At 46.2% G+C, this 19,269-nt stretch overlaps 2 protein-coding genes across 7 annotated transcripts in view; both read right to left on the reverse strand.

Annotated features, from left to right (window-relative positions):
* The window catches only part of PHF11 (PHD finger protein 11), a 37,916-nt gene extending 23,451 nt beyond the window's left edge, over nucleotides 1–14,465 (reverse strand). Inside the window, exons 1-2 of one of the 4 annotated variants that reach the window (XM_033176879.1) lie at nucleotides 13,922–14,129; nucleotides 13,650–13,878 (exon numbers count right to left, since the gene is read on the reverse strand). In XM_033176879.1, coding sequence (XP_033032770.1) covers nucleotides 13,650–13,722 — 73 coding nt within the window. In that variant the 5' untranslated portion in view covers nucleotides 13,723–13,878; nucleotides 13,922–14,129. Of the gene's footprint in view, nucleotides 1–12,782; nucleotides 13,015–13,649; nucleotides 13,879–13,921 lie in introns of those variants that run through there. The other 3 variants (XM_033176876.1, XM_033176878.1, XM_033176877.1) reach the window with 3 other exon arrangements.
* Nucleotides 14,466–15,023: 558 nt separating this feature from the next.
* Nucleotides 15,024–19,269, reverse strand: part of SETDB2 (SET domain bifurcated histone lysine methyltransferase 2) — a 55,045-nt gene continuing 50,799 nt past the window's right edge. For all 3 annotated transcript variants that reach the window (XM_033176863.1, XM_033176861.1, XM_033176862.1), the window contains one exon: nucleotides 15,024–18,322. In XM_033176863.1, coding sequence (XP_033032754.1) covers nucleotides 18,205–18,322 — 118 coding nt within the window. In that variant the 3' untranslated portion in view covers nucleotides 15,024–18,204. The remainder of the gene's footprint in view (nucleotides 18,323–19,269) is intronic.

The raw sequence follows: 19,269 nt of genomic DNA on the forward strand, positions 1-19,269 counted from the left end.
TTTGTATTTGGCCACAAGAATTCGTTTAAGATTTTTTTGCCCATTGCAATGCTCATCCTCTTACTTCCTTTGATTTTCTGTAGTAGAAAACAGCTTTTATTTTTAATTTTCAAATTTTAGTTTTGAAACAATGATTTATTTTACCATTTAATGGGGAAAGTTTTCAATTTAGATGAGGTTAACTGCCTAAGTGATCCCTAAGTCTCTTTTGTTATCTAAATCTCTTCTCTGTCTCTTTAAGTTAGGTCTTTCATTTTACAAAGTCAGAAGGCTGCATTTGGAGCTAGCGTTTATTTCACATTTTGATCAGTTTCTTCTTTAATTTCTGTTTCTTGGATTTGGGTCCCACCTAGCGGGGACACAAATTAGTAGTCCCCAGCTTCCCACTAAGCAAGAAAAAAGGGTGAGATAGAGTGAAAACTGCTCAGATGGAATGAGCTAGCTGTTTTTTTCATTCATGTCTAACAACCAAAAATTTGAGAGCATCTTTTTTTTTTTTTTTTTTTTTGACAGAGTCTCACTCTGTCACTCAGGTTGGAGTACAGTGGCGCAATGATGGTTCACTGCAACCTCTACCTCCGGGGCTCACAGTGATCCTCCCACCTCAGCCTTCCACTTCAGTAGCTGGGACCACAGATATAGGCCACCATGTCTGGCCAATTTTTGTATTGTTTTTAGAGATGGGGGTCCCATTATGTTGACCAGGCTGGTCTCAAACTCCTAGGCTCAAGATCAGCCTGACTTGGCCTCCCAAAGTGCTGAGATTACAGGTGTCAGCCACTGCACCCAGCCTGAGAGCATTTCTTGTGTTTGAGTCACTATGTTGTGCACTCTAGACTTATGTTGTCCAACAGAAACATAAAACAAGACACAAATGTGAGACACAGATATCAATGAAAACTTTCTATGAGCCTCATTTAAAAAATCAAAAAAGAGGCTGGGCATGGTGGCTCACACCTGTAATCCCAGCACTTTGGGAGGCTGAGGCGGGTGGATCACCAGAGTTCAGGAGTTCAAGACCAGCCTGGCCAACATGGTGAAATCCCGTCACTACTAAAAATACAAAAAAATTAGCCAGGTATGGTGGCACACACCTGTAATTCCAGCTACTCGGGAGGCTGAGGCAGGAGAATTGCTTGCACCCAGGAGGCAGAGGCTGCAGTGAGCTGAAATTGTGCCACTGCACTCCAGCCTAGGCGACAGAGTGAGGCTCTGTCTCAAAAATGAAACAAACAAACAAACAAACAAAAACAAAAAAGAAACAGGTGAAGGTAATTTTAATAATGTGTTTATGCAACCAAATATGTCAAAGAACTTACATCCATTCAACGTTTAGTCAATATAAAAGTTATTAATTCATTCTTTTGTACAGAGTCTTTGAAATCCAGTGTGTATTCTGTGCTTATAGCATGTCTCAATAGGACCAGCCACATTGTAAGTGCTCAACAGCTATCTGTGGTGGGAGGCTCCTCTAGTGAACAGTAGAGCAGAGGACATAAAGAAATGTTGTGAGACAGAACTGGTGTCTGCAAGAAGCTAAACAAGGAGACTAAATAACAATTAGGACAATAAAATGGCAGAATTAAGTGTCACAAAGTAGTGCAACTGCCAAGTGAGTGGGAAATCCAATACATGCTTAAGGAGGTAGCAGAGGAAGTGCTCCTCGCGGGAAGGAGTATTGTCAAGGGCAGGGGCCTGGAGCTGGTACAACCTGGAGAGGAGGGGAAGGTGGGGTGGGGTATGGGGTAGGAGGAACACTGTAGAGGGAAGCAGCCGTGTGGGAAAAGGCCCAGAGATCTGAGCTGAGACAGTAAGGCAGCCAGGCTGAGAAGGAGAGGCTGCACAGGAAGCTGGGAAAGGATTTGAGAAACATGTGGTTAAAAGCTGCCAAGGAGGATGTCTGAGCAGGGGAAGCACATGATGACAAAGTTGTTTAAGAAGGTCAATCTTGGCTGGGCGCAGTGGCTCATGCCTGTAATTCCAGCACTTTGGGAGGCCAAGGCGGGCAGATCACAAAGTCAGGAGATCGAGACCATCCTGGCTAACATGGTGAAACCCCGTCTGTACTAAAAATACAAAAAATTAGCCGGTCGTGTTGGTGTGCGCCTGTAGTCCCAGCTCTCAGGAGGCTGAGGCAGGAGAATCACTTGAGGCTGAGGTTGCAGTGAGTCAAGATTGAGCCATTGCACTCTGGCCTGGGCAACAAGAGTGAAACTCTGTCTCAAAACAAACAAACAAATAAACATATTATCAAGGTACAGTTAGGACAGAAGGTTAGATGATGAGACTGCGCCACTGCACTCCAGCCTGGGCGACAAGAGCAAAACTCCGTCTCAGAAAAAAAAAGGTTGATCTTGATAAACAGAAATACTGTGCTCCAGGAAAGGAAGGCTGGATACAGTAATGATGTCAATTCCACCCCCAAATAAGTTTTAAATTTAATGTAATTTCAACAAAAATCCAAAGAAGGTCATTTAAAAAACTTGAAAAGGTGATTATTTGGAAGAATAAATGGGCACAGACAGAAAAGAAAACTTTTAGAAAAAAAAAAAGAGAGGGTCTCTGCCTACTCAACCAAAAAAACATGTTATCAGCTGGGTGCAGTGGCTCATGCTTATAATCCCAGCACTTTGGGAGGCCAAGGTGGGTGGATCACCTGAGGTCAGGAGTTCGAGACCAGCCTGACCAACATGGTGAAACCGCCGTCTTTACTACATTAAAAAAAAAAAATTAGCTAGGCGTGGTGGTGCATGCCTGTTATCCCAGCTACTCGGGAGGCTGAGGCAGGATAATCCCTTAGACCTGGGAGGGAGAGGTTGCAGTGAGCCAAGATTGTGCCATTACACTCCGACTTGGGCAACAACAGTGAAACTCCGTCTCAAAACAAACAAACAAATAAATGTATTATCAAGGTACAGTTAGGACAGAAGGTTAGATGATGAAGTCAAAGGAAAGAACACGAAGTGCAGAGAGAAGTGGATCATAATCTGGACTTACGAATGTAACATGCAGTAAGGTGGCTGTTTGGACGAACGGAGGCAAGATGGTGCACTTTCGGGTTCTTCATCCCCCAACTTTTCCCGCGCGCGCGAAAATGCAGCCGGCAACCCAGGAAGGTGCAGACCAACTAGGCATGCGCCAGGTGATGTCAATCCGAAGAGACCAACATTTACCTGGTTGCACCTGCGGAACGCCCCCTGACACGCCCGTGCCCCGCCTATTGCCCTCCCACTCCTAGAAAAGCCGCTCCAGAGGGATGCCACGCGTGGCCTTCCTCAGTCCTCCACTCCTGTCGGGATGTCAGGACTGCAGGAACTCCATCCGAGAGCCCCACCGGGGGACTCTGTCGGCCTTCTTTGCTGGAGGCCGACAGACCTCTTCCCCACACCTTAGGTGACCAAAATAAACTTGCAGTTTTGCTCCTACACTTGCCTAGTTGCTGGTTCTTTTGTGCCCGCTCTGGTGGTCTTAGAAAAACAAATCAGTTGGTGCCAAAGACCCAGGAGGAGACCCCTCCTCAGGCCTCTAAGGGTTGAGGAACCTCCTCCTGCTCCCATGCGACAGACGGACCAGGACCTGAGATTCGCTTCCCTCACTCTCACGGCCTCTCTGGGGTAAGTGCCCTTGTCTCCTCTTTACCTCCCTCGGCCAGAAATCCTGCGCAGGTCCGAGGTCCATTTTGAGCCACCAAGTGGCTCAGGAGCCACCATGTGGCTCGGGAGACCCGTTCAGGATGGAGACGTCCGCCTGAAGGTAATCTCCACTTTGGCTCCATGAGCCTCCAGTCTGTCTCTGCTGGTTCCAAAGGACGCTTTGAAGCCAGGCAAAGATCCACTTCCATTTCCATTGTGTCCATTGTGTAAGTAAAAAGGAAACAAACGGGAAACCCCCAGTCCAAATTTCCAAAGAGCACCGGCCTCTCTGGGGTAAGTGCCCTTGTCTCCTCTTTACCTCCCTCGGCCAAAAATCCTGCGCAGGTCCGAGGTCCATTTTGAGCCACCAACTGGCTCGGGAGACCCGTTCAGGACGGAGACGTCCGCCTGAAGGTAATCTCCACTTTGGCTCCATGAGCCTCCAGTCTGTCTCTGCTGGTTCCAAAGGACGCTTTGAAGCCAGGCAGAGATCCACTTCCATTTCCATTGTGTCCATTGTGTAAGTAAAGAGGAAACAAACGGGAAACCCCCCCAGTCCAAATTTCCAACGAGCACCCCCCTTAGGGTGCCTCCTAGCCAATTTAAAAACCTTACAGCTTGAACAAGACCTTAGGAGGAAGCGGTTAATTTTCCTTTCCACTGTGGCGTGATCGAACTCAGCAATTTCTGCCAGTGGCTAGGCAAGTGGTCTGAAATTAACTACATACAAGGCTTTTGGGCCTTACGCTCTCGTCCCAATCTGCCCTATACTCCTCTTTCTCTCCCCGCTCTCTCCACCCCCTCCCTTCCTGCCCAGACTCCTCCTCCTCCCCCCATCCAGACTCCTCCTTCCTCTTCCTTACCTACTAGTAATTCACTTGGTCCCGTGCCTCCTTCGGGGCCCCCAACTGGCTGTCTTGAGTCCCCTATCTCTGCCCACACCCTCCTACACTGTTAGCGCCTTTGCGAGAGGTGGCTGGGGCGGAGGGGGTAGTCAGAGTACATGTCCCTTTTTCATTGGCCGATCTTTCCAAAATTGAGAAGTGTTTAGGAGATTTCTCAGCTAATCCCACCATCTACATAAAGGAATTTAGATACTTTTGTCAGGCCTATGACTTAACTTGGCATAACCTCCAGGTTATCCTAACCTCTACCCTAAACTGACTGAGGTTCTAACCCAGTATACCCGCTTAGATCCGGCCTCCCCCACAGGGGCCACCATTTTGGCATCTTATTTCATTTCTCAATCAGCTCCTGACATTCGTAAAAAACTTCAAAAGGTAGAGGATGGTCCTCAGACACCAATACAAGACCTGGTTAAATTAGCCTTTAAGGTCTATAACTCCAGAGAGGAGACGGCAGGCTCGCCTCAAACAGAAGTTACAGCTGCTAGCAGCGGCTTTACAGCCCAGTCGTAACCCCAGGCCAGAGAGTACACACTCCGCAGACTCCAAGGCTACGAAAGGAGCCTGCTATAAGTCCGGCAAGGCAGGACACTATGCCAACAGGTGTCCGCAAGGTCCCCGAGCCCCAACGCAGCCTTGCTATAAGTGCAAGGCGTCAGGACATTGGGCCAGTGAATGTCCTAACCCTCGTCCACCAGCAGCCCCCTGCCCTGCTTGCCAGCAGGGAGGACACTGGAAGTCTGATTGCCCCACCCTGAGAACAGGTGCTGCGTCTCCACGTGACCCCCTTTCCCAGGATCCTGGGAGCTCCTTCCAGCTCCTACATCTGGACGACAACTACAACTGAAGGTGCCGAGACTCGGGGACCCCCATCACCCTCGCCGAGCCGCGGGTAACTCTCCTGGTAGCGGGTAAGACAATCAATTTTTTAATCAACAGCGAGGCTACCTATTCTGTTTTGCCGTCCTTCTCTGGACCTAGCCTTCCATCCAATATCTCTGTAGTAGGAGTAAGCGGAAAGCCATCCACTCCACAAAAACTCCACTCCTTAATTGCTGCCTGGCCAACAAATACTCTGCGCACTCGTTCCTCATTCCCAGCTAAAAAGGGCCCCTACCGAAAGCAATCAGTGGAAATCAGTTTGGCTTTCCTCCACTCGCCTCAAACTTACTAAATTTTCTTAACTATCTCATACTCCTCAACCTTGCTGGGACCTTCCTTCTGGGTTTTGCCCCTATTCCAACAAATGCTTCCATTCCTCATTCCTATACTAATACTGTGCCTTATTTTATTCTTCATCCGTACGTCCAAATGCCAACCATGGGCCCCGACCTTAACGACACCCCTTAACAGCAGGAAGTAGCCAGACAGACCACAGCGCCCCTTATCACTATTATCAATAAAAGGTTGGACTGTTTGGACGAACGGAGGCAAGATGGTGCACTTTCGGGTTCTTCATCCCCCAACTTTTCCCGCACGTGCGAAAATGCAGCCGGCAACCCAGGAAGGTGCAGACCAACTAGGCATGCGCCAGGTGATGTCAATCCGAAGAGACCAACATTTACCTGGTTGCACCTGCGGAACGCCCCCCCACCCCCCACACGCCCGTGCCCCGCCTATTGCCCTCCCACTCCTAGAAAAGCCGCTCCAGAGGGACGCCACGCACGGCCTTCCTCAGTCCTCCACTCCTGTCGGGATGTCAGGACTGCAGGAACTCCGTCCGAGAGCCCCACCGGGGGACTCTGTCGGCCTTCTTTGCTGGAGGCCGACAGACCTCTTCCCCACACCTTAGGTGACCAAAATAAACTTGCAGTTTTGCTCCTACACTTGCCTAGTCGCTGGTTCTTTTGTGCCCGCTCTGGTGGTCTTAGAAAAACAAATCAGTGGCAATTCCGTTTCTTCTTTAAGGCACTCATGTCCTTAGCCCATTTTTCTGTTGAGTTACTATTTTCTTGTTGGTTTATAACAGTCAGGATATTAACCCTTTGTTAGTCATATATGTGGTCTTTTAACTTTGTTTATAATGTTCTTTGATATACAGAATGTTTAAGTGTTTTACTTGATGAAATTACAACAATCATTTATTTTATGATTTCTGCTCTTGGGTGAGATGGACATAGAAAACACCTCTGTTTTCTTCTAGAATTTTAATTTATTTTAATTAATTAATTATTTATTTATTTTGAGACAGGGTCTTGCCTTGTCACCAAAGCTTGGAGTGCAGTGGCATGATCATGGCTCTCTGCAGCCTCAACCTCCCCAGCTCAAGTGATCCTCTCACCTCAGCCTTCAAAGTAGCTGGGATTACAGGTGCATGCCACCACATCCAGCTAATTTTTAAATTTCTTTGTAGAGAAGGGGTCTTGTCATGTTGTCCAGGATGGTTTTGAACTCCTAGGCTCAAGTGATCCTCCTGCCTCAGCCTCCCAAAGTGCTGGGATTACAGGCATGAGGCACCATGCCCTGCCTTAATTTATCTTTAGAATTAAAATATTGGCCGGGTGCAGCGGCTCATGCCTGTAATCCCAGCACTCTGGGAGGCCGAGGCGAGTGCATCACCTGAGGTCAGGAGTTCGAGACCAGCCTGACCAACATGGTGAAACCCTCTCTCTAGTAAAATTACAAAAATTAGCCAGGCATAGTGGCAGGCACCTGTAATCCCAGCTACTCAGGAGGCTGAGGCAGGAGAATCGCTTGAACCTGGGAGGAGGAGGTTGCAGTGAGCCAAGATCACACCACTGCACTCCAGCCTAGGCGACAAGAGCGAAACTCCTTCTCAAAACAAAACAAAACAAAATGAAACAAAAAAAGAATTAAACTATTAATTAACATGGAATAAACTGTTTTGTAATGAATGAGATGGGAATCTAACTTATATTCATAATGGTTAGCCACTAATTTAAAATCTCCTTTTCATATACTTGGATCTGTTCCTCCTGTGCTTCTGTTTTATTCCGCTGAACAATGCTACACTTAAAATTTTCAATGTTTTAGAATATATTTTAATATTTGACAACACAAAGTAATCCCAGCACTTTGGGAGGCCGAGACGGGTGGATCGCGAGGTCAGGAGATCGAGACCATCCTGGCTAACACGGCGAAACCCCGTCTCTACTAAAAAATAGAAAAAACTAGCCGGGCGAGTTGGCGGGCGCCTGTAGTCCCAGCTACTCGGGAGGCTGAGGCAGGAGAATGGCGTAAACCCGGGAGGCGGAGCTTGCAGTGAGCTGAGATCCGGCCACTGCACTCCAGCCTGGGCGACTGCGAGACTCCGTCTCAAAAAAAAAAAAAAAAAACTGGGGGAAGAACATCCCAATATTCTAATCACCTCAGACCCAAAATCTACTTTGATAGAATACTGTGTTCTTATTTAAAAACACACTCAAAACAGACATTAAAACTTGTAAAGTACAGGCTTAAAAAAGGCCGTGGGGCCAGGCGTGGTGGCTCACATCTGTAATCCCAGCACTTTGAGAGGCCGAGGCAGGTGGATCATCTGAGGTTGGAAGCTCGAGACCAGCCTGACCCACATGGAGAAACCCTGTCTCTACTAAAAATACAAAATTAGCCAGGCATGGTGGTGCATGCCTGTAATCCCAGCTACCCGGGAGGCTGAGGCAGGAGAATCGCTTGAACCTGGGAGATGGAGGTTGCAGTGAGTTGAGATCATTGCACTCCAGCCTGGACAACAAGAGCAAAACTCCATCTCAAAACAAAAAACAGGCCGGGCGCGATGGCTCAAGCCTGTAATCCCAGCACTTTGGGAGGCCGAGACGGGCGGATCACGAGGTCAGGAGATCAAGACCATCCTGGCTAACACTGTGAAACCCCGTCTCTACTAAAAAATACAAAAAAAAAACTAGCCGGGCGAGGTGGCGGGCGCCTGTAGTCCCAGCTACTCGGGAGGCTGAGGCAGGAGAATGGTGTAAACCCGGGAGGCGGAGCTTGCAGTGAGCTGAGATCCGGCCACTGCACTCCAGCCCAGGCGACAGAGCGAGACTCCGTCTCAAAAACAAAACAAAACAAAACAAAACAAAACAAAAGTTGGTGACTCCCCAAATAAAAAGCGATACTATCTGACGGGATATGCAGCTGCCTCTTGTTGCATAAGGGCCAAACATTTTTGCACAACATTGCTTGTTTCTGTGCATTGGGCAGAGCTGTCAAGTCACTGATACGTAAGCTGCACTCCCAAGTACTTGGGTTCCAAGAGTCTCGGCATCTGGGAATACAGAGGTGGTCTGTAATGTCTGCCAACTGGGAATACAGAGAAGAACAAGACAGATATGATGACAACATTGCTGTGCTAGACCCAGAGTTTGTCTCTAGTGCAGATGGATAAAAACACGGGGTGGGACCCACAGGTTCTCCCTAGTGGCTTTTTCCTGCTAAATCCCCCCACATCACAGCATCCTAATAGATTTCAGCTCTTCTAATTCTTTTAATCTTCTAGACTGGAGGAAGCGTGTAATTCTCTGCAGTTAGGGGAGCCATGCTGAGGACTTTTACACAGACAGGCATCTCTCACTATCTGAACTCTTGCTATGTGTTATCCGAAACTCATGGACCACATACATTTGGACAGTTTGGTATCCCTCACCATCTGAATCAGGAATTGTACAGATTCAGAGAGGGAGAGATACCTAATGGTGTGTCATGAAGGCTGAAGTATTTTAGGGAAGAGCCCATTGGTTTTTTTTTTTTTTTTTTTTTTTTTTTGTTGAGACGGAGTCTCGCTCTGTCGCCCAGGCTGGAGTGCAGTGGCCAGATCTCAGCTCACTGCAAGCTCCGCCTCCCGGGTTTACGCCATTCTCCTGCCTCAGCCTCCCGAGTAGCTGGGACTACAGGCGCCCGCCACCTCGCCCAGCTAGTTTTTTTTTTTTTTAGTAGAGACGGGGTTTCACCGTGTTAGCCAGGATGGTCTCGATCTCCTGACCTCGTGATCCGCCCGTCTCAGCCTCCCAAAGTGCTGGGATTACAGGCTTGAGCCACCGTGCCCGGCCTGGTTTTCATCTGTAGCTGGCACCAAGAATAGTGATGGCCAGCAGGGCTCCCCAGGCTCCTTTCTAGGGGGTTTAGCAACCCTGAGGACTCAGATTCTGCAAGAATCTGACAAGATTGCAGAATTTTAGAATTCTCACAAATGAAACTGAGAGCCAAGAAAGTTTATACAGAATGAAACCACAGAAAGATCACAAGTGTGCACTATGAGAACTATGACTAATTCAAACAACACAGTGATTCTTAGTCTCTCTGGCAATCTGCAGGCCCACTTCAATGTGGAAATGGATTGCCAAGACTCTAGCCTCTACTCTTAAAGCCCTCCAGCCAAGGGCAATTCACCCAGGGCACAGAATCTGGGGTAACCAGGAAGGGTGGCCAAGGAACACATTCTGCCACTAAAGAAATGGGTGAAACAGATGGAATGGGATTCACTAATCCTATCATTGCATTTAGAATTCTCTTCCAGTATAGATTTGTTCTGGGCTGGTAACTAATTTATGGTGCTGGTGTGGAGATTTCCTCCTTTTATCATTAGTATTTATTGCAGTTTACTATTTTAGTTCTTCTACTGTTTGCTGGATGTGTAGAAGCCAGTTTTATCACTGGTCCAGTGATTGCCTACCTGAACTGGATACAGACCAAAACAGCAGACATTACCTAGAGGCTTGGCAAGGAACTTGGTAATGGCCTTGGAGAATGAATGGCTCCATCGTATTATCTCAGGATGAAGTGGCTAGATATGACTTTGGCAGAAGTTAAGTGTGACTGAATTTGGTTTCAGTGTACCTAGAATTCATTACTGGGAACAGAATGCATCACTGGGAACATCTTTAGAATGTATAAATAGGAATAAGGATGTGTGTGTTACAGAGGAGGGACCATGGGGAGCCAAAGGGTAGGATGTTCAACGGACTCCTTTAGGGTATCTGTTCAGCTCACAATGACCCCCAGCAGGCATGTTTGTACTTCATTCCTGTAGACATAGCTGATAGTCCCAGAGGTCCTGCCCATCTCTCAGATACATGGAATTCAGGATAGAAGATTTCAGTTCAGATTGGGCTGGTTTCTTAAAGAAGAAGATGTAAAAACTGAGAGGCTGCCAGGGCAGCCATCTTCTATACCATTACCAGGAAAACTGGAACAGAGAAAGACAGAAGAACAAAGCAGATACACTGAGAGATGCAGAAATAAGAGATAAAGGAGAGTGTTGGTTTATAATGACTTCTCAGGTCCTAGTCCTCAGCCCTTTCTGTAAGATTCTAAAGCATCCGTGCTCTGGGGGTCTGTGAGTCTGGTCATCCTGCTTACTACTAATAAGCATCCCTTATGCTTAAATTACATCAAATTGTTTTTGTAGTACTTGCAGCCAGTACGTGCTTATTAATACTGGAAGGACCATGACCTGATCTGTGTGTGCACATTCACATGTGTATATGTGTGTTTGTGTGCCCATGTGTGTTTAAGAGAAAGACAATGCTGGCAGCGGTGTGGAAGGTGGACTGCCTTACCCTCAGGGTCTTTCACCTAGTCCATTCCAGTGATCTCTTGTCTTTGTCTCTATTTTCCCTGTCATGACCCCACTCCATTCTTTATATTACCGTCAGAATGATCTACTGGAAATGTACTATGTTACTGTCAGAATGATCTACCTGAAATGTACGAGGTTACTGTCAATGATCTACCTGAAATGTATGAGGTTACTGTCAGAATGATCTACCGGAAATGTACGAGGTTACTGTCAGAATGATCTACCTGAAATGTACCAGGTTACTGTCAGAATGATCTACCTGAAATGTACCAGGTTACTGTCAGAATGATCTACCTGAAATGTACCAGGTTACTGTCAGAATGATCTACCTGAAATGTACCAGGTTACTGTCAGAATGATCTACCTGAAATGTACCAGGTTACTGTCAGAATGATCTACCGGAAATGTACCAGGTTACTGTCAGAATGATCTACCTGAAATGTACCAGGTTACTGTCAGAATGATCTACCTGAAATGTACCAGGTTACTGTCAGAATGATCTACCTGAAATGTACCAGGTTTCTGTCAGAATGATCTACCGGAAATGTACTAGGTTACTGTCAGAATGATCTACCTGAAATGTACTAGGTTACTGTCAGAATGATCTACTGGAAATGTACTAGGTTACTGTCAGAATGATCTACCTGAAATGTACTAGGTTACTGTCAGAATGATCTACCTGAAATGTACTAGGTTACTGTCAGAATGATCTACCTGAAATGGACATCTACCCGCATTTCCCCATCACCTACAGAAGTCAAGCTCCACAGTGTTATATATAACTACATTCATTCCTTCAACAAATATTTAATGAGAACTTACTATTATTTAATATTTAATGAGTACTTACTATGTCCTACTACTACTACTAGGCCAACCAGTCTAGACACTAGGGATAGAAGAGAGTAAGATGAATTTACATGCCAGTGGTGTGGTAAAGACAGGCATTAAACAAGTTTTGTTTTGTTTTCCAGGTAGTGAGTGATAAGTGCTATAGAGAAAAATAGAGCAGGAGAAGGAGGTAGAGAGTGACAGGAGCAGGGGCAAGGGGTGCTCTTTTAGACAGGATGGGCAGGCAAGGTTGAGGGAAGATGTGTATGAGCAGACATCTGAATATGATCGGGAACTGAAAATGGGATGATGTGGCGATGAGTTTTCCTCGCAGAGAATAGCAAATGGAAAGATCCTGAGGTAGGGACAGCTTTGGTGGCTTAGAGGACCTACAAGATGGCAGGATAGCAGAGTCATTAAGATGGGCAGGAGTCAAATCAGATAAGGACACGGGGTAAACTGTAGGCCGGGCTCACAGGTTGTTGCGAGAGTCATAGGAGACTATTGGTGGGTTTTGAGTAGGAGAATCACATTTGCTTTTTGTTTTTCAAAAAGCATTTTGGCTGCTATGCAGGCCTGCCTGTATTAAAGGCTAGAATAGAAGCCAGGAAAGCAATAGTCAAGGCAGAAGATCATGATGGCGTAGGCTTGGGTGGCAGTAATGGAAGTGGTGAGAAGCAGTCAGGCTCTAGATACAGTCAGGCTGAATATAGAACTGGCTGGCTTGATACATTAGAAGGGGTGTGGGGAGGAAAGAGAGGCCCTGAGGAGCCACTAAGGTTTTTGGGAGGAACAACTGGATGAATGGAATGGGCTGGTGGTTGAGCAGGTTTGGAGTACCTGAGTAGAGTGGGGGAAACAAGAATTCTCTTTGGGACATACTCAGTTTGAGATCATTTCAGACTTGGAAGAAGTTGGTTATACCAGTCTGGAGTTTGCGGAAGAGGTCAGGATGGAATCGCATCTCTTGTGACTCATCTTACAGTCCATATGTACACCAGCGAATGAAATATCCAACTGATTGACTTATGGTTGACACGTATGATGTTTACGTATGACGTTTTGTGGTTTGGTGCCTTTATTTGTGTCATCTTCTCTGCTGGGAACACCCCTTCAACTTTTCCACCTTTGGCTGAGGCTTGCCCTTTAAGGTAAGCCCAGGAACCATGGAGAAACCCTGTCTCTACTAAAAATACAAAATTAGCCGGGCGTGGTGGCACATGCCTGTAATCCCAGCTACTCGGGAGGCTGAGGCAGGAGAATCGGTTGAAGCCGGGAGGCAGAGGTTGCAGTGGGCCGAGATCGCGCCATTGCACTCCAGCCTGGGCAACAAGAGCGAAACTCCATCTCAAAAAAACAAAAGCAAACAAAACAAAAAAAGGTAAGCCCGGGCATCCTCTCCTCAAAAAGCTTTCCCTGAACACCAGGAGTCAGGAGTCTCTCATCTGTACCTCTGTGGTTCTGACCTCCTCATTAAAGTTGCCTAGCAAAGTCTCTTAGGGCAGGGCCCGCCTAACTCTTCGTATGCTCAGGACCTTGCCCTGAGCCTGGCACACCGTTAGGAGCACTAAACATACGCAAGGGCAGGAACCCGTCAGAAGACCCACCCACTCAAGTAGAGGGCCGGAAGGACTGGGGAGGAGGAGACGGGTTCCAGTCACGTCCTCCGTGAACGTGAGACCCCGCTCTTCCCTGAGGGCCGGCCCCTGCCTCCCCGCAGCAGGGCGCCCCTCCACTGTCCTGGTTTACCTGTGAGTGGAGGGGCGCTAAGAGAGTTGACATCGGTTGTGGTGTCACCCGCGGGAAAGGTAAACCGAAGCATGCCCGCCACTCGCGCGAAACCATGGGCAGTCAGAGCCACCCGTGGAACTGGCCCGGGCCGCGCCCTGTCCTCTGGCGCCCCCCCACACGCACGCGAGTGCCGAGCCAAGTTCTTCCAGCGCGGCCCCGGCGTCTGGGGCGCCGCCCCGGAGTAGGGGCAGGTCGGGGCCCCCAAGAGGCCACGACCGGAGGCAGGCCCCTTGCTCAGGCCCGTCGCCGCCCAGCCGCGCCCGCCCGCCCGCCCCTGCGGTACACACCGGTGGGAAGGAGGAGCAATTCCTGCGCTGGCTGGGCTTCCGGGCTGCCGGCGCCGTCCACCCTCTTGGGTCGGAACGGCGACCCCTGGGCCATGGCTCTGCTGCAGCTGCGGGTGGCGTCCGGATAGCGAGATCCCGGAAGTGCCCTGGCTGCACAAGGTTTCGTTTTCTCAAATCTGGGCTGTCGCTTTCAGTCACTAGCCAGCCCGGAGAAAGCTGGATGTGCAGATAGGGGTTCTCACGCACACTGCTCCGGATTCAAGTCTAGTCTAAATTTGAATAGCTTAAAAAATCCACACGCCGGGCATGGTGGCTCACGCCTGTAATCCCAGCACTTTGGGAGACCGAGGAGGGCGGATCACGAGGTCAGGAGTTCAAGACCAGCCTAACCAACATGGTAAAACCCCATCTGTACTAAAAATACAAAAATTAGCCGGGCATGGTGGCGCGTGCCAGTAATCCCAGCTACTCCAGAGGCTGAGGCAGGAGAATCGCTTGAACCGGGAGGAGGAGGTTGCAGTGAGCCGAGATCAAGCCACTGCACTCCAGTCTGGGCTACAGAGCGAGACTCCCGTCTCAAAAACAACAAAAAACCCCCAAATGCCAGGCTTTCCTACTCCACCCCACAAGACTCAGCAGGAGAAACAATCACTCTCCTGATGATTCCTCCTAAAAACTTTATCATACTGGCCGGGAGGGCGCGGTGGCTCACGCCTGCAGTTCCAGGACTTTGGGAGGCGGAGGTGGGTGAATCACGAGGTCAGGAGTTCGAGACTGGCCTGGCCAAAATCCCGTCTCTACTAAAAATACAAAAATTAGCCGGGCTTGGTGGCGGGCACCTGTAATCCCAGCTTCTCCGGAGGCTGAGGCAGGAGAATCGCTTGAACCCGGGAGATCACGAGTAAGCCGAGATCACACCACTGCACTCCAGCCTGGGGGACAGAGCAAGGCTCCGTCTCAAAAAAAAAAAAAAAATTATCATACTGAATTTGGCCTAAATAAGCATATCTTAAAAGGACGCAGAATTAACTGATCCTAAATCCAGTTGACAGTAGCAAGCCTTTATTTAGCACCCATAGGGTACAGAGCACCATATAAGATGAAGTTTTCAGTGAATCTAACAAACAGGTAGAGAATATAAATGCATATACTTATAGTTTAAAAATAGTTGTTCTGGAAAAAAAGGCATAAAATAGTTGGTGGTTTGCTGAGGAATTAATCAAAGGAAAACTGGAGGTCTTCCACTTTCAGCAGGTTGTAAAGAAGACTGCCAACTAGGGATAGCAGAAGAGAGAAACATTAAAAAGGACAATTTGTATAGTCTTGACAACTATGAAAAATGAAATGAATTGCAGAAGAGTGTGGGGTCTGCAAAACAGGGAAGTGAGCAGACCCTAGCAGCCAATTATTATTATTATTATTATTTTGCCCTCCACGCAGGAGGATGGAAGAGTATTTCTTGTAGGCCAAAATGAAAGGCCCTAAAGAGACTGACATTAGGGTGTTCCCCAGCAAAATAGCTCAGGTAGGTCATAGAAAAACAAAGAGCCCTTTACCACACACTCAGTTTACAGTAAGCTTTTTGGTGTTCCACACTTAAATATGAGTAGACTACCAAGACCATTAACTCTGAGGAAAGCCTGTCATGTGAACGAGACCAAAACAAACATATAGGGGCAACGAAGAAACAAACTCTGGAGGACACAGATTATGCAGAAAGAATATAGAGATGCATGTATGTGTATGTATACGTGTGTGCATATACATACATAAACATACAAACATCTTCAAGGAGATAAAATACTGCAACTGTAAGCCAAAATAGGATGCTATTAAAAAAATATTCAGAGAAGGGGAGCTCTTAGAAATTAAAAATATGAGACAATATGAGCTAGAAAAATAAAATGCAACAGATGAACTGGAAGATTAAATTGAGAAATGGTCCTAGGAAAAGGTCCTAGCAAGAAGACACAGCTGAAAGTTAAAAGAGAAAAGGTAGGAAAATTAGAGATCAAACTCTGGAGGTCTAACATCTGGAAAACAGGAATTCCAGAAAGAGAGAAGAGATGGGAAATCATTAGTTTCAGACTGAATGATCCCACCAGGCACCTAGTACAAAGGATGAAAATGGACTCTTAACAGGGACAGAACATTGAGACACAGATAAACCTATAAGCTTCAAGAGAGATAAAAACAGATTATGCAAAAGAGAAGGAACAGAATGGCATTCGATTTCCAGTAGTCACCCTGGAAGCCAGAAGACAGTACATTTTCAGACTCCGCAGCAGCAGCACTGAAAGCTAGCAGATGTCTTCAAAACTGGGCCTGGAGACCACTAAAGAATTCTATACCTTGCCAACCAAAACAGCAATCAAGTGTAAGGGTAAAATAAAGACATTGTCAAACACACAGAGATTCAAAACATTTACTTCTCATTTTTCCTTTTCAAAAGCTATTAGAAGAGCTTTACCAATATGTGGAAGAGTAAACCAAGGAAAAGGAAAATAATGGGATCTAACTGGAAACAGATCTGACATAAAAGACAAAGAGAATCTCTGGGGCACTGATGGAAGATGATAGCTATGACCAGTCCAGAGTAAAGCACATTAAGATTTTAGGAGAAATTTCTCCAAGATAAAACTGACAGAGTATCTCATATTCCTGAAGGTCAAATGGACTCCACAGGCAGAGCTTAAGGAAATACGGACTGATCCATAATATTCCCTTTTGCACAAAAATAGTTCCCATACTGATCAGGTTTTTTTGTTTCCCCCACCCACTTCATTTTAGTGCATTGCCTGAAATTCTTGCATCTTTATGGTGAATAAATGGATTTCTCAACTTTCCTCTTCTGTAGGTTGCTGGGCTATGTTTTGCTCCTTTCCCTAGCTGTCTGGTTTCCCAGTCTGCTTGGGCTTCCCAGTCCCCTTTTCCAATAGATAGATGATTAGGGCCAAGTAACCTATGGTAAAGTGCTTATTCTTTCCCTTTTTTCTGTTGAAAAAAAAAAAAAAAAAAATTGCAAATCATGCCCAGGAGATACCAAGGGCTGTTTCAGATTTCACAGTTCAGAATTGTTTTCGTGTGTGTGTGAGTGCTGTGTTGGTTTTTGGAGACAGGGTCTTGCTCTATCGCCCAGTCTGGAAGTACTATGGTGAAATCACATCTCATTGCAGCCTTGACCTTCCGAGCTCAAATGATCCTCCCACCTCACTCCTGAGTAGCTGAGACTACAGGCACATGCTATCATGTCAGGCTAACTTTTGCATTTTTTTGTAGAGACAGGGTTTTGCCATGTTGTCCAAGCTGGTCTCAAACCCCTAGGCTCAAGTAATACGCCTGCCTCGGCCTCTCAAAGTATTGGGATTACAGGTGTGAGCCACCATGCCTGGCCTTCTTGTGCTTTTTAAGTGAAATTTTTGCCCAGCCCAATTACTTCTGGCCTAAATAAGCCAAGTTTGACTACTTTCTAGGTTTCCTTTTCAGTAACTATCTCTAACTCTACCTAGAACAAAAATATTCAAGTTCCTCCAGGTTTCTATTCCCTCTTCTCCTATCTTTTTGTATTGAAAGAGTAGAGAAAATCTGTGGAAAAGAAGATTCATTTCAAAGAGTTTGCCAGAATCTCACTTACAGAAGAGGTTCTCCCTCTCTTCACTCACATGGTTGATGGGACAGTGTTTTATGGATCCAGATATTGCTTCTCCAACAAGTGTTAAAATACTTGGGAGTACCATGCATAAAATTAGTTCTTCAGGTGCTGTTGCCCACCTTGTAGCTCATAATGGTAAATGATTTGCCAGGAATTAAAAGTCAATTTTGTAGGTAAAAATGTGAAATTTAGCCCTCTGGGGGGGGCATGAACTAAAAGGTAACAGTCACAAAAGCAATTAGAAACAGCTGAGTTCTGTTATGACATTTGTTTCTCTTAATATATAATTTGCAAATAAATTATAAGTTGTACAGTGGTATTTCATATAAAATATACACTTCTATCCTACTCATGTAAAGTAGCACAGCAGTGAACAAGATACCCTGTGTGTATGAAAATGTCCTAATTGTGTTCTTGGAATTTCTAAGTCACACAAATAAAATCTGAAATAAAATATGAACCCCATGACAAAGGAAAACAGAGGGGAATTACCTTGATGGACCTAGACCTTCTTTTGCATGGCTTTAATTTCAGCCTAATAAGCTAATTTCACAAACAGGCGTTAGCTACATATTTATAATATTTTTTTTCTACATTTATTAACCCCACATTGGCAGAAGATTTCCTTCTCAGGCACAGTCCCAGCTTCATAACCATAATCCCATGTTAGCTCTGTTCTTGCTTTCACATACCTAGAAAGCAGAAATTTGAAAAGAATCATAAAATACCCTAAATAACTACCAATGAACCAAATTATATCAATTTTCATATTAACATTAACCATCCTCAAAAATATGATCTATTCTCTCACCTGACACACACCAATTAGGAATGACCTTTTATTAAGAATAACCATTTGAGTTTTATTTCAAATCTACTAAAATGTTAAGCAGGAATCTATCAATATGAGGAAGGAAGTATATTTTGCCAACAGTGGGACCCAGTCATGTGTTGAGGCCTGCAGTGTGGAAGTAGCTGTGGAATGGCTCTGAATTAAAGATTATGTAGCACTCTGCATCATTTATCCCGAGTGGAACTGGGTGATACCTGATATCTTCAGTCCTTTCAGGCATTCATTCTAAGTGGGAATAAGAGTTGAAATTTCAGGTGTTCAAAATCTTTCTTTTTTTTTTTTTGAAACGGAATCTCGCTCTGTTGCCCAGGCTGGAGTGCAGTGGCCAGATCTCAGCTCACTGCAAGCTCCGCCTCCCGGGTTTACGCCATTCTCCTGCCTCAGCCTCCCGAGTAGCTGGGACTACAGGCGCCCGCCACCTCGCCCAGCTAGGTTTTTATATTTTTTAGTAGAGACGGGGTTTCACTGGGTTAGCCAGGATGGTCTCGATCTCCTGACCTTGTGATCCGCCCGTCTCGGCCTCCCAAAGTGCTGGGATTACAGGCTTGAGCCACCGCGCCCGGCCTCAAAATCTTATTGAATAGGAACAGTTTAGGATAATTGAATATTCTACAGTACCAGATATTTGGGGCTATAGTATATATCTTCTTTAAAATATTTTTCTATTGTAATTATCAGTTTTTGAGACAGGGTGCAAACTCTACCTCTTGAACCCAAGTGATCCTCCCACCCCAGCTTCCCGAGTAGCTGGCCACCACACCTGGCGAACTTTTTGTATTTTTTTTT

The sequence above is a fragment of the Trachypithecus francoisi genome, unplaced genomic scaffold, assembly GCF_009764315.1.
Source record: "Trachypithecus francoisi isolate TF-2019V2 unplaced genomic scaffold, Tfra_2.0 Lachesis_group18, whole genome shotgun sequence".
NCBI classification, from domain to species: domain Eukaryota; kingdom Metazoa; phylum Chordata; class Mammalia; order Primates; family Cercopithecidae; genus Trachypithecus; species Trachypithecus francoisi.